This window comes from Cyanistes caeruleus, chromosome 12 (assembly GCF_971803275.1).
Source record: "Cyanistes caeruleus chromosome 12, bCyaCae1.hap1.1, whole genome shotgun sequence".
In the NCBI taxonomy this organism is placed as follows: domain Eukaryota; kingdom Metazoa; phylum Chordata; class Aves; order Passeriformes; family Paridae; genus Cyanistes; species Cyanistes caeruleus.
Genome location: NC_141712.1, coordinates 14,265,948 through 14,279,724, shown reverse-complemented (window position 1 = coordinate 14,279,724; position 13,777 = coordinate 14,265,948). Strand labels below are relative to the sequence as shown.

The 13,777-nt window shown below is 58.4% G+C and overlaps 1 protein-coding gene across 3 annotated transcripts; it reads left to right on the top strand.

Annotated features, from left to right (window-relative positions):
• Nucleotides 1-363: 363 nt before the first annotated feature.
• Nucleotides 364-13,248, top strand: ST3GAL2 (ST3 beta-galactoside alpha-2,3-sialyltransferase 2). Of its 3 annotated transcripts, none has more exons than XM_086847191.1 (8): nucleotides 364-463; nucleotides 8,278-8,547; nucleotides 8,624-9,049; nucleotides 9,166-9,359; nucleotides 9,593-9,772; nucleotides 9,952-9,997; nucleotides 10,144-10,263; nucleotides 10,540-13,248. In XM_086847191.1, exons 3-8 carry the CDS (start codon nucleotides 8,717-8,719, stop codon nucleotides 10,711-10,713), a joined length of 1,047 nt encoding a protein of 348 aa, XP_086703317.1. In that variant the 5' UTR covers nucleotides 364-463; nucleotides 8,278-8,547; nucleotides 8,624-8,716; the 3' UTR covers nucleotides 10,714-13,248. The 3 variants fall into 3 exon arrangements, with proteins under 3 accessions (XP_086703317.1, XP_086703318.1, XP_086703319.1); XM_086847192.1 differs by lacking the exon at nucleotides 364-463 and adding an exon at nucleotides 6,851-7,391; XM_086847193.1 differs by lacking the exon at nucleotides 364-463 and adding an exon at nucleotides 7,766-7,970.
• Nucleotides 13,249-13,777: the final 529 nt, after the last annotated feature.

The following is a 13,777-nucleotide window of genomic DNA, read 5'->3' as shown; positions in this document are numbered from 1 at the left end:
GTACTGGGGTGCCGGTGTCTGGAGATGCCGGTGCACCGGGATGGGTACCGGATGGGTACCGGGATGGGTACTGAGGTGGGTATCGCATTGGGTACCGGGGGTGTTCAGGGCGTTGCCGATGCGCCGGGTGGGTACCGGGGTGGATCCCGGTGGATGAGTACCGGGGATGCCGATGCTGGGCAGAGGGTCGGGGGGTGCCGATGTGGCGGGGTGAGTCCCGGGCTGAGCACCGCGGTACATTCCTGAGGCGCGGGTGGGAGAGTGGGCGCAGGCGGCCCCTCTCGCCTCCTACAAGTCCCACAAGCCCCTCCGGGCGGCCCAGGACTACATCTCCCAGCCTGCCGGGCCCGTGATCCCCCCCGCCCCGCGCGGCACGGCACGGCACGGCTCCGCACGGCGCGGAGGGCGGTGGCGGCGGGGCCCGGGTGAGCCCGGCGGCGGGGCCATGCCGGAGCTGAGCCAGGTACCGCGGCGGAGAGCGGGCCCGAGGCGGGGGATGCGGGCACGGCCCGGCTCGGCTCGGGATGCCGGTCCCGGGGAGGCGGCGGGGATAGCGGGCGGCGGCGGGGGACCCCGCCCGGGAGCTGCTCCGCTGCTGCGGGCTGGTCCCGGTGCTGGGAGCTGGCCTCGGGGAGCACCCACACGGGATGCCTTGGGGTCCTCCCCGGTGTGGTGGTGCCGGTAGCTGGTCCCGGGGCTGAGCGCAGTTCCCGGGGCTGGGTGCAGGTCTCGGGGCTGGGATTATCCACCCGGGATGCAGGGGGTGCTGAACAGCCCCGGGAGGATGTGCTGTCCCCTATCCGGGACACCGGTCCGGGTTTTGGGTGCTGGCTGCCGGGAGCGTCCACCCGGGTTGCATTGGGTTCAGAGCCAGGAGGTTGCGCTGGTCCGGAGCGCTGCCCGGGCCCTGCGGTGCTGTCCCCAGGGAGGATGTGCTGGCCCCAGCCGCGGTGTGCTGCCCGGGGTGGATGTGCTCGCCCCGGGGAGGATGCTGGCCCTTAGCAGAGCTATCGGGGCCGGGGCTGATGCAGCTGCTCCCCTCCAGCCGTGTGCCCTGGGATCTTGAGGCCAGAGCCGGGGGACCAGGGTGGGAGGGCTGGCTGCGAGCGGCCCCGGTCCCCACCAGTGCCAATGTGCGTGTAAGGTCCCTCAGCAGCAGTGTGACACATGGCTGCGTGACACACGGCATCCATTGCATGGGTAGGGGCAGCCAGGATTTCACAAACAGCCTGGGCGTCCCTGGGGACAGGGTAGAAAACTGTGTCACCGAGCAGGGGATGTCCCTTGCCTGCTTCTATGTGTGTGGGGGGGAGGGCACTAACGCGGGCATTGGTGTGAGAGCTTATCGGTGTCCCTGTCCCATTGTTCCAGGGTGTTTCCCTGGCTGAAGCACGGCTGCCGGAGTGGGATTGATACCCGAGCCCAGGGCCTGGCGATTCAAGGGGTCCCCACATATGCCGGGGGCTTAACTGCTGCTGGCGCAGGGGGAAGGGAAGGTTTTTCTCGGGCTCCAGCTTCAGAGTCAGAGCACTTAGTCCAAATAGTTTCCATAGAGTGAGGGCTTCCCACGCCAGCAGGAAAATACTGGGGGGAAGATGGACTTGGGCAGAGTGCAGGCTCAGACTGGAGGGAGGGCCACGTCCCCGCCTGCTGCCAACAATCATAAAACATGTCTGGGGAAAACCAAATCACACCAAACCCCAAAACTTGCTGAGCCTCCCTCCAGGAAGACGTGTGGGCTTTGAGCTGGTGAAGGCAGTTTTGCTCTGCATTATCTCGGGCTCTCCTTTACCCAGCCCGGAGCAGCCGCCCCGGCCACATCGTGGCTAAGGCGGTGAGCGCCAACGGGAAGTTCTTCAACGCTTCGGGCTTGGTTTTCCTTTTCTTCCTTTTTCTCCTCCTTCTGTCAGAAGCAAAAGCCGCGACCTCAGCGGGGAGGGCTGGGCTGGGCTGGGGGGTGCCTTGCCCGCCGCGGCGCGCGTGCCTGTCTGTCTGTCTGTCTGTCTGTCCGTCCCCATCTGGCAGCGACCGCGGCCCCGCTGCCGGTTGTGTGCGGCAGCTGCCTGTCAAAAGCGCTTCTCTCTCCTCCGAGGAGCTCATGGCGGTTCTTGGGAACGGCGGGGCGCGCTCCGCTCACCGCCCACGCCTCGCCGGCGCCGGAGGCAGGCAGGGAGAGCGGGCAGGGACAGCCTCGGCAGCCGCATGCTGCGGGAACGCTTGAATTTTCGTGCCCAAACAAGCTCCAAAGTGCCGCTTTTTGGGGGAAAGGCTCCGATGGCACTGAGGGCTCGGTGCTTGTGCTGCGGGCTCTCGGCACGCCGGATGCCGCCCCGTTTGGCACGTCGAGGTCCCGGCAGCTCCATGGCTTTCATCTCCTCCCGTTGCATTTAATGTTTACACGGTTGCAAGCTGCTAATTGCTCTCTAGTGGCTTGGCCGGCTTCAGTGCTTCTTCGTGAGCCAGGATTTATCAGAGTCCGCCTGACCCCGAGGGGCTGCGATGTGATGGGAGCCTCCTCTCCCTGCCCTGCTGGGCTCCGCACTGGGCTCCGCGGTGTCTCTTGGCTTCATGTCGCTCTTTGCCACTGGCATCTTCCAAAAGCTTTTTTTGGAAAGTGCAAGTGTATTTGGGTCCCAGCTCCGAGGCAAAGTTCCCAAAGATACCCCCAGATGAGTGGTGAATGTATATAAATTTTATATATATATATATATATATATATATATATATACATGTGTGATGTATATGATGTATAGATTACTTTTTTCTTTTTTTCTTACGAGATGGATAGTTCAGTGTTTGAACTCTAAAATAACACCCTCAACAGTTGCTCTTGGGAAACCAGAACAAGCTGCAGTCACTTTGCTCCGGGTGCCACCGTGTCCCCAGCAAAGGACTTTTGATCTGCAGCAGTAATTGGGCTAATTAGGAAGCTGCAAACGCTCCCCTTTCTCCCCAGGTGTCTGAGCAGAGCCCCAGCTAGTGGAAAGAAGTCAGGGGCTCTCACCAATGGAACTGCTCTAATTTTACATTTAATGGGAGTTCTTTGCTGTAACTGGGCTGTGCTGGGATTGATGCCCTCCGGCCTCAGGAGCCTTTCGTAACTTCCCTGCAATGAAATCTCATAGGTGCAATTTCCCTAACGAGTTCAATGTCCTCTCAGTGCTGCCCGCAGGCGGAGCAAACCGGGGTGGCTTTCTGGGGCCACCCGCAGCATGTGCTGAGGTTTCAGTTCTCACCTTGGGTTTTACCCGGGGGAGAGGGGGCGGCTGTGGGCACAGCACCCATCAACCAGCCCTCGAAAGCCAGAGAAGAACCTTTGGTTTTCTACTGCCTCCGATCGTCTCCAGGAAGACAGGAAAGTGCGGGGGGGCCGTGTCTCCTCTCGCCTTCCCCGGGCAAAGGGCCACAACCGGCGGCGGCGCCTCCTGGTGCAGCATCGCCTGTCCTGCGCTCCTGCACATATTTTCCTGGTGAGGCATCAGGCGTGAACCTCACGGGCCCAGGCTGGTAAAACCAGCGGCAGTGGTGGAGGGGAAGTGGTTCATCCCCAGCCGGAGGGGAGGCTCAGGGTGCTGCTGGCAGCTCACAGAGTGCTGGTGGTGAAAGGAGAGCAGGGGTCCTGCCCTTCCTAGGGAGCGTGTCTGCCTGCGGTGTGGCCACGTCTTCACAGGCAGCCGAGGCTGCAGGAGACCGGTTCAAGGGTGGCCGTGGGATGCAGCCCTGCTGTAACAGGCAGGAGTGGGGACAGGGACCAGGCAGACCCAGCCTGCAGCTGTGGGGGGATGAGACAGAAATATTGCCAGCAGTGAGGGGCTGGCTCCCCAAGGGACCAGATGGTTTTGCTCAGGCAACTGGGGTGAGGATGGGAAAGAGGAGTAGGCAGTGCTGGGTGGCAAGCCCCAGGCTCTGTCTCCTCTGTTCTGCTGGGTTTGTTGGCCAAGCCTGGCTGCTTGGTTGGACTCAGCTTGGTGGCACCTGCTGCGGTGGTGCGTGACCCAGAGTCCAGTGGTACCCAGCTGAGTGGTACCTGAGCTGGTGGGACTTGATTTGGTGCAAACTGAGGCAGCTGATGCAAACTGGGGGTTCAGGGATGGGTGCTTGGGGTGCAAAGCAGCTAGGCTGTCTCTGCCTCTCAGGCATTCAGGATCAGGGAGAAGAACCCCACTCTCCTCCCTGCCTGTCCTGCCTCAAGGAGGGAGCTGCTGCTCCTGACACAAAGAGCTGAGTGTGACAAGGCTGTGCTGTGAGCATGGCCTTGGGCTTATCAACACCCCTGGAGTACAGGGTCCCTTGTTCCCCATGGCAGCCTGGGGAGACCCAGAATGGCTGGCAGAGGGTGGGGGAAATGGCACTGTGGCACTGGAGAATGCTCAGGTACATCAGCCACACAGGCTGGTACATATGGCTGGGTGGGCCCAATGGGAGTGTGAGCTGCAGGGACGGGCATCTGCCTTGGCTGCTTCTGCCAGTGTGAATTTTGAGGGGGAGAGTGCCCACCCAGCATTTCCCCATTGAGCAGCACAGGGTGTTCAGGCTGGTGCAGTTCCCACTGTGATTGAGACAAGGGGCTTGGGATGCTGCTGGACCAATGAGGTGATGACCAAGATGCAGGCCCATCTACCAGCAAGGATGGGAGCATTCCATTCTGTTTTCCCACTGCTGGCAGTCCCCTATGCCCCCAAATCCCATGAGAAATGGCCTCAGTGTGGCTGGCTCCATCCCAGCTCTGTGCTGGGGATTTGGCCTCCACACTCTTTCCTGGCCCTATCCCAGCGCTGAGGGATGAGCCTGAAATAACCCCTCTGGAGGCCAGACACGAGGAAAGGCTGGAATTGCTGCCATTGGCAGTCAGGGGTGCGAGTAGGGTTTAAAACATGGGAAACCAAATTAACTTGGCTCCATTAGCTGATTGAGCTGGCTGATAAGAGTATGATTAATTAAAAGGGTGAAGAATAAGTTACCAGGTCCTTACTGCTGTCAGGATGTGGTGATGACTTAACCCATGGCATTGGCTTCTTCTCTTAATACCTGGTGCTTGTCTGCTGCTGGCCATCAGTTCTTCATGGCATCACCCCCTGGCAGGGAGCAACACCCTTGTGCCAGCACCAGGTCTGCTCCCTGCTCCCTCTCCCATCCAGCTTCCAGGGAGGAAAAAAAATTCAAGGGAAAAATATAATCCCTCTGGATTGCAGGAAAGGACCTTCTTAATTAACTGCACTTTTCTTGCCAAGCCTTGTTTTGGCTTTGGAAGCCCAGTGATGCAGAGGGACAGGCTATCGCCCCTTCCTGCGCTGCCCCTGGCAGATTCCCGTGTGCTGTTCCGAGCTAACGCGAGCTGACGGCCCCACGGAGGCAAGCGGCTCCTCGGCACCCTGCCCAGGGGCTGCAACCTCTGGCAGCGCTTGGGCCGTGGGCAAAAAGAAATTGGAACGGTTTTATGATATTTTGTAGTAATCCCACTCACTGAAGCCGTGCCTGAAACAAGGACGGGTCACCACTCGCTGTTTCTGCCTGGCGTTGGAGGAGGTGGGAGAAGACTCAATTTAGATCTGCTTCTTTCTTGTCAAGGAAGCCCAACCCTAATTCTCAGGTTTTCCATCCCTGGCAGAGATGCCAGTCCAGTCCAAGGGGGCCCTGTGTGCTTCCCCCTCCTCCACCTGCAAGAGCCATGCACTGCTCTGGCCCCCAGTGAATGGTTTGGTGGTAGCAGGAGTGACATCCCTGCACAGGGATCACGGCAAGAGTAGCACCTGGTCACCAGGGTGGCATTTCCCAAAGACTCCTGGGGGAATTTTCAGACCATTCATACCTGGGAAGAGCAGCAGCTAGGGAAGACAATGCTGCCACTGCTCCTCCACTTCCCTTCTCTCCCTGCCCCAAACATGATGACATCCCATCTCCCAGTGATGGCTCCTTCCTTTGCCCACCCTGCCATTTACTGACATAGAAATTCATGCCAACAACCCCAGGATATCTTAGAAATGAGCAAACAAAGCCAACAAGACCTAAAGATGCAGGGTGGGGTTGTACTGATGGTGTTTTGTCTGACAGAGAAGAGGCAGGCATCCTCCAGGCCCTGGGGTTGTCAGTTACACCACTCCAGCATTCATCCTGAAATGAAAGATTATATGATTGGAAAAAAACATCCACCTGTAAAAGCAGCAGAGCAATTTACCAGGACCTTTTAATAGCTTTGCTTCATTATCTCCTGCAATCAAAGAGAAACTTGTGTTTGATGAGTACATGGTCCTCAGGAGACAATTCAGGATCCTGGGGATGAATTTGGGAATGGAAGGGTATTTAGTGGCATTGCTGAGTTACCAAGCTTGCACAGAAGAAATCTTGAAATCCCTGATTATTTTAAGAAGGAAACATCCAAATCTGGTGCAAAAAGCTCCTGCAAGTGGGGTTTTATTTGTGGAGGTGGGTTGGATTAGGATTGGGCAGGGAGGGCATGGATATTGCTGGGATATGTTTGTATGTGTGGGTGCCCTGTCCCTGCTGGGGGCTGTAAGGACCAGTGCAGATGGAAATAGCTGCCAGCTCCTGCTAGGAAAATGATGACTCAAACCAGCCACTGGGATTTAAGGCTTCTTTTATCGCGCATGAGCTGGGCTGGAGGGGGGCTTTCCCCCCGCTGTGGTCAAGGGCAGCTCCAGGAGGCCCCAGGACGGGGGCCGTACAAAATGTGCTCCAGATGGTGTCAGGGCTGGGATGCATCAGGCAGAACCAGGCTGGGCTGGGGAGCCGGAAAGGGATTTTCCCCTTTTCACCAGGAACAAAAATAACACAAGCACGTGATAGCTCATTTCCTTTAGCCTTTAAAAAGCCCCGTGGGATGGTAAGCAGCGGGAGCAGGGGAGAGGGATCAGCCCATCCTGCTTGGTGGCCCTGCCATATCATAGCTGAAAGAAGCCCCCAAATTGCCTTTTACCTATGAATCTTTCCAGCGTTTTGCATCTGGGGGGCGGGGAGAGGTGTTACAGCTTTTTACTGGCTTTATCCCAAACTCCCTAAACGCAAACCCTCTGTTTAACAACCACCCTGCTTTTTCCACTGGCAGCAGCCCAAGGAACTGGTTGCAGTCACTGCTGGCCATGCGTGTGCCATGTAGGCGTGTTAAAATTCCCCGCCAGAGCCCAGGAAAACACTTGAACCGGGATGTGCCTTCAGTTTTTGGCTCTTTCCTTTAAAGACTGTTCCCACTTGAACAAATATTCGACAGGGGGTTAATGGTTTGAGCAGGAGGTGTCCATGCCTGGCAGTGCAATGGGCGGGGGGAGCCTTTGGGGTCCCTGTTCTCCTCCCATCCCAACAAGGAGGTTTTTGGGCGCTTAGCAGTCCGTTCCTGGAAAGCAAGCCAGCGTCTTCCAGAAGATGTTTTTTCCTAAGTAAGAAGCATCCTGGTGCCTGCCAGCTCCTAATTACTGCTGCCGGCATCGGCACTGGCTTAATTGGGGCCAGCGCAGAGGTGATGCCTCTGCAGGGTTTTGCCTTGGGGCGGGGTCACCCCTCCCCAAAAAGGCCTGGACGGGAGCTCATGTCTCCAAACCCCTGGGATTCTGCATCCTGCCCTAACTCAGTAACTGGGTTAAAAGGGAATTTTCAGTTTGTTTTTTTTTCCCCTTAATTTGACCAAGGAGCGCTGTCTGGCTTTGCCCGCCCCTCTGCTCGGGGGGCTTGGCCGCTCCTCCCGCCCCTCCCCGGGCGCAGGCGCCAGCACCTCTGCCCTGGCTATTTTTACCCGCCAGGATCACGAGCGAGCGAGTGACCTTCCCCAAGGGACGCTGCCACTCGGGGGGGACAGTCGCCAGCGTCCGTCCCCGGGATGCCCGTCAAGCTGCGGAGCCGCTGTTTCCCGGCTGCCGCGGTGGCAGGGAAGGCGAGGAGGGTTTTGGAGGGGCTGCTCATGGCGTGATAGAGAAGGAGAATTGAGCCTTCAGAAAGGAGCCGCTTGTTTGGCTCCGGAGGCGAGTTCATGGCTGAGCCTTTGTCTGGCAGAGACGGGGAGGGCACAGTCCGGGAGCTGCTGTGAGTTCCCCAGGCACGGAGAGCGATGCCGGCATCTCAGCTCCCTGCGCACCCTGCGCCTACTTGTCCCCTTCGGGGGTGGCTCTACCCTGCAGCCCCGTGCCTGGGACGGGCTGGGACGCATTTTGGGGCGTTCAGTGGGGAATAAAGTCCTCAGCCCCAGCGCCCTCCTCCTGCTCGGCGCAGCCCCCGTCAGCTGTCTGTATCGCCACCCCTTGACCCGCCGTCCCCTCCTTTCCGCTCCAGGCCGGTGTCGTGGTGGCCGTGCTCCCGAGCCAGCGGCTGAGGGCAGCGTGCCAGCGGATCAGCTAAACCCCGGGCATGATGAGCACCGTCGCAGCTGAGCGCCAGCCGGGGCCGGGACCTGGAGGAGCCGCCGGGGCGCGGTGCCGCGGCTGAGGCCGGTGCGCAGAGCTGTGCCGGACCCCTCCGCAGATGCTCCCTGCCTGGCACGTGGAGCCACCGGGGGCCCTCGCCGCGGCCGGGCAACGCGGATGGAAAGCTGCAGCCCAGCAGGTAGGAGCCCGGCGCGGCGGGTCCCCCTCCCCACACCGCCACGGCAGACAGCGAGTTACAATTCTCGTTCCCGCAGGGAGCCTCGCTGGCCGGCTGACGCCCTCCCGCGCCCTATGCCCGCGCCCTGTGCCGGAGCGGGCGCCGTCCCCGGCTCAGCCACCCGACGACCATGAAGTGCTCGTTGCGCTTCTGCTTCCTCTCGACCGCCTTCCTGCTCGTCTTCGTCATGTCCCTCCTCTTCACCTACTCCCACCACAGCATCGCCTACCTGGACCCCGGCGGGCTGGGCGGCATCCACCGGGTGAAGCTGGTACCCGGCTATGCCGGGATGCAGCGGCTCAGCAAAGGGGGGCCGTACCCCCGGGGCTGCTCCTGCCGCCGCTGCCCGGCCGAGGAGCCAGGGGCCACCGACTGGTTTGATGGGCGCTATGACGGCACCGTGTCCCCAGTGTGGACCAAGGAGAACATGGACCTACCGCCGGACGTCCAGAGGTGGTGGATGGTGAGCGCAGGGACGGGAGTGCCATGGTGTGCTCTGGCACGGGAGACACAGATTTCTCCTCCACCAAGGAGGGGGCGCTGGCTGATTCACCCCTGCCCCCCCTTCCCTTCTTGCAGATGCTGCAGCCTCAGTTCAAGTCCCACAACACCCACGAGGTCCTGAGCAAGCTCTTCCAGATCGTGCCGGGCGAGGACCCCTACCGCTCCCGTGACCCACGCCGCTGCCGCCGCTGCGCCGTGGTTGGCAACTCAGGCAACCTTCGCGGCTCTGGTTACGGAGCGGAAATCGACGCGCACGACTTTGTGATGCGGTGAGGGCCAGAGAGCACTGCCAGGGACCTGCCCACCCGGGCAGCACAGAGACACGGGGCGGTGCTGGCACCACCGGGTACAGGGATGAGCGGGAGTGAGTCCAGCCTTACCATCTCCCCTGGGTGGGAATCTGCTGTTTGGCAGCATTCAACAGCTTATAGGGATCACCCGTGTCGTCTGCAAGGCACAGGGCATTGGGAGGGTGGTGTCATCCTCCCTGCTCTCTTCCCAGGATGAACCAGGCCCCCACGGTGGGCTTTGAGGGCGATGTGGGTGGTCGGACCACACATCACTTCATGTATCCCGAGAGTGCCAAGAACCTGCCCGCCAACGTCAGCTTTGTGCTTGTGCCCTTCAAAACCCTGGACCTGCTCTGGATCGCCAGTGCCCTCTCCACCGGCCAGATCAGGTTGTAAGTACCCAGTGGGCACCTGCAGCACCAGGCTGATGGCTCACCTAACTCGAGGACAGATCCCCTGGGAGCAGCGGGGATTTATTTGTTACTCCCTCTGAGTCCCCATTGGAAAGTCAGACTGGAGTTGGGGGCATGGGACTCCTAAGAACTCACCTGCCTCTGTGCTCTTTTCCCAGCACATATGCACCTGTGAAGCCTTTTCTGCGTGTGGACAAAGAAAAGGTACGTGGAGTTCACCCCTATCATTGCCACGAGCACCTCCATGGCCGTGGCCCCGTAACCTCATCACTCCCCAGGGTTCTCACTGCTCCTTCACAGAGTGCTGATGCCAAAGGGGCTCCTGTGCTCACCCTGGTCTGTCCTTCCAGGTGCAGATCTACAATCCTGCCTTCTTCAAGTACATCCACGACCGCTGGACGGAACACCACGGGCGCTACCCCTCCACTGGCATGCTGGTGCTCTTCTTCGCCCTCCATGTCTGCGATGAGGTGGGTGATGTCTCCTTCAGCTCCTGGCTGGCATGGACTGGGTTCACTGAGGTCCCAAACCTTGCAGGGCTAAGGAAGGAGGTGGATTCTTTGGGTCAAACTTCAGCAGTCACTCTGGTTGCCTGACACCACAGTGATGAGCACCCTCGAGGGTGGGAAGGCTGTGCAGATGGATGGGCACCTTTGAAAATCACCCCACCAGTGCAGGAGCTGCTAAGACAAGGGTGTCCCAGCCTGGTGGAGGGTTCTGGTTCATTCCCTCCCTTGCTACTGCAGGTGAACGTCTTTGGGTTTGGTGCTGACAGCCGGGGGAACTGGCACCACTACTGGGAGAACAACCGCTACGCCGGGGAGTTCAGGAAGACGGGGGTGCACGATGCTGACTTCGAGGCACACATCATCGACATGCTGGCCAAAACCAGCAAGATCGAGGTTTACCGGGGAAACTGAGGGCTGAGTATCCAGCTCCCTGCTCCAGCAGGTCCTGCTGCCTGAAGGGGCAGAGGGTGAGGGTCTCCCTGGTGGCCTCAGGCAATGAGCACGGATGGGCAGCACAGTTCCCCATTGCCGACAGAGCCACCGCGGTGGTATTTGGTGCCTCCAGCAGCCAATCAGGTTCAGAGCTAAAGGAGACTTTTTGCTTTTTTTTTAATTATTATTAAGAAACCCAGCTGAGAAAGGATTTATAAACACAATCAGCGACTGACCAGGTGGCAGGGTTGGCCGCCTTGCATCTCTCTACAGTCAAACCAAATGCTGCTCTTTTTAAAACAAGACAACCCCCCCACCCCGAAGCTGCGTGACTTTGGGGAACCCCTCAAGCATCGTGTCCAGGTCGAGGGGGCTGAGGGAGCTGTGGTGGCTGCGCAGCCTCACCAGTGGAACCAGCTGCTTCTTTTTTCCTTTATTTTGGTATTTTTCTTTTACGCCCCTGGGGCAGCCAATGTCATCGTTTCTCCAGGGAAGGCTCCTGGCACAGATGCAGGTCTCTCAGCACATGGATCCATGGTGGGGAGCCAGAAGCTTCAGAAGCTGACCATGCTCTGCTGCAGGCTGGTGACTTTTGGCACAGCTGTGCAGGGAGAAGAAGAGGAATCTCAGCTTTGGGGTGCAGCATCCCTGCTCTTCTATCTGAGGACTGGGAAAGGGTAGGACAGATTTCAGGAATGACTGTACAGGAGGCAGCTAAGAAACCTACACAAGCAGCAGCCTGGTCACTCTGAGCTCTGCAAGCAGGTGTAGGATGCTCAAGGGGTTGTGGGATGCAGCAAGGTCAAGGAGACAGGATTTCCTTTGCTTTCAGGCTGGGAAAAAATAGATCAGAGATTAGTGGGTGAGTAAACTGTGCTTTTGCTTTTGTGTTGCTCTAAACAGCTCTGGTGAGAAGCTGAAATCCCAAAGTCTTTGCTCCATTTGCCAGGGTGGTGCTTGGTTTACACCAGTCTGGTACAGCTGGTGCCCTCAGGGTCCCCAGGCTTCCCAGGCTGGACAGCCTATGACATGGGATGGGGAGATGCTGAAGGAAACTGCCTCCCCAGAGGTGTCATTAAAACCACTTTCTTTGGGTCAATCAGGTGGGTGTTTGTTTTTTTTAGGAGATGCTGGAAAGCTCAAGAAAAAGGCAACCATGGAAAAAGTCCCCCAGAGAGGCACCCTCTGCCTGCACAGCCAGTGCTGAGAGTGGAGCAAGGGCTGTGGGGCAGTGCCCATCTGGGGAAGCTCTGCCCATGCTGCCTGATTGCAATAGTTAATTTGAGGAACAATCACTGTAGGGTTTTTTGGGCTTGGAGATGTTTTTTTACCCTTTTGTATCCGGCTTTTCTGTAGCAGCCTCTTACCTGTTTCTCCACTTTGGTTTGGTTGCTTTTCAGGTCTTTTATTATTTTTGAGGTTTCTCTGCAATTGTGAAACACAAGGGTGTGGGTTGACCCCATGGAACAGGCAATTTAGCAGCCCCTGGGCTGGGGAAATTCAGCTTTTCTGTCCGCAGGGATTTAAACTCCTGAGTTGCATGGTGGGTTTTGGTCTGTAGAAGTGGAGCCACCCTGGTGCAGGCAGCCCCAAGCCCCAGAACACAGGCTGCTGCAAGCCCTTCTCTCCACCTTCTTGGGTGGTTTTGCTGATTTTTTGTTTTGCGTTTTTTTTTTAACGGGGAAGAAAATTAAAAACCATGAGCAACAATGAGTGCCTTGACCATCTCCCATCGGCGACGCCAGGCTGTGCCCATGCTGGCAGCAGGGACGTGGCTGATGTATCTGGCAGTTGTACCCGCTTCCTTCCTCGCACCACACTGATCTTAGCTGGGAAGTGCTGCTGGGAGAAAGAGACACATCCAGGCCACTATGCTGGTGGCTAGAAAGGCCAAATCCAGTGTGATGAGGCTGGACCAGCTCCTGTTGCAGCTGAGCAGGGCCAGGCCTGACAATCACAGGGTGAGCGGAGACGCCGGGTACCAAACCCAGGTACCAAACCCTCCGGCAGCACAGTACTGGCATCCAGTGTCAGGTGCGCTTGCGGCTCCTGGCTGCCCTGATAGAATTTTTTTTGCTAACTTCCTCCCCCTACTCCTCTTTTCTCTGTTGTTTTAATTATTATTATTATATTATTATTTTTTATTTAAGCTGTCCCACTAGGACTCGCGACCACTCGTGTCTCCCTGGCAGGGCGGCCGCAGGCAGGCGCGTGCTGCACGGCCGGCGCACCACTGTACTGTACATAGAGGAGATGTAGGCACAGGCTACGGGCAGGGGGGCAGGCAGGGAGGAGGTGCCCGGGCTGGCCCACCTGGCAGAGGTTGTCTGCATCACACAGTACCTGATCCGAGCACCTCCTGCCCTGCTGGGAGAGAGAGAGACCAGTGCTCTGACCTAGGGCTAGGAGCCGGCGGGCATCTTGGCCCGTAGCCTCTGTGTACATGGGTACTTCTGCACACAACTGTCTTAAACCAACTGGTTTTTTTAAAGTCAATAAAAATCATGCATCAAATCTGCTTAGTGGTGGTTTTCTTCTGACAACCCTGTCTACTGTAACTTTGCCTGCACCCAAACCTGGGCATCAGTGGGGTCAGGAGAGGAGGGAAAGGGAATGAGAGGGTTGCTGGGCCCAGATGATGATCTGCTCTTCCCTCCTCTCCCAGGCCAGGCACCAGCCTCCAGCTGTGCCTCACTGGGACAGGAGCAGAGGCTGACCCCATGCCAGCCTGGGTGCCCAGCAGCAGAGTCCCAGCACAGCCCCTCCAGCTTGAGCCCATCAGTTGGTGACCCCACATCCATCTCCCAAACACCCTGGACCCCAAAACCGGCTCTGGTCCCACGCAGCCTGTGTCCCTGAGCCCCACCACAGCAGAGAGAATGACATGGATGAGCTGTTGAAGGACATAATTTTGAATGTGGATACAGGCAGGGAAGGGAATTCCCCAGGGTGATGCAGCACGTCCAGAACTCACTCCAACTCCCAGGGCTGGACCCTTCAACAAACCTAGTGTCCCTGCAGGATCCCACCCACACAACCAGGG

What these genes read in the sequence shown, in the direction of transcription:
- ST3GAL2 (XM_086847191.1), top strand. Translation starts at nt 8,717, where the DNA reads ATGAAGTGCTCGTTGCGCTTCTGCTTCCTCTCGACCGCCTTCCTGCTC. An exon ending in GCGCACGACTTTGTGATGCG is followed by an intron (nt 9,360 to 9,592) that starts GTGAGGGCCAGA and finishes CTCTCTTCCCAG; the next exon opens with GATGAACCAGGCCCCCACGG. An exon ending in TCCACCGGCCAGATCAGGTT is followed by an intron (nt 9,773 to 9,951) that starts GTAAGTACCCAG and finishes CTCTTTTCCCAG; the next exon opens with CACATATGCACCTGTGAAGC.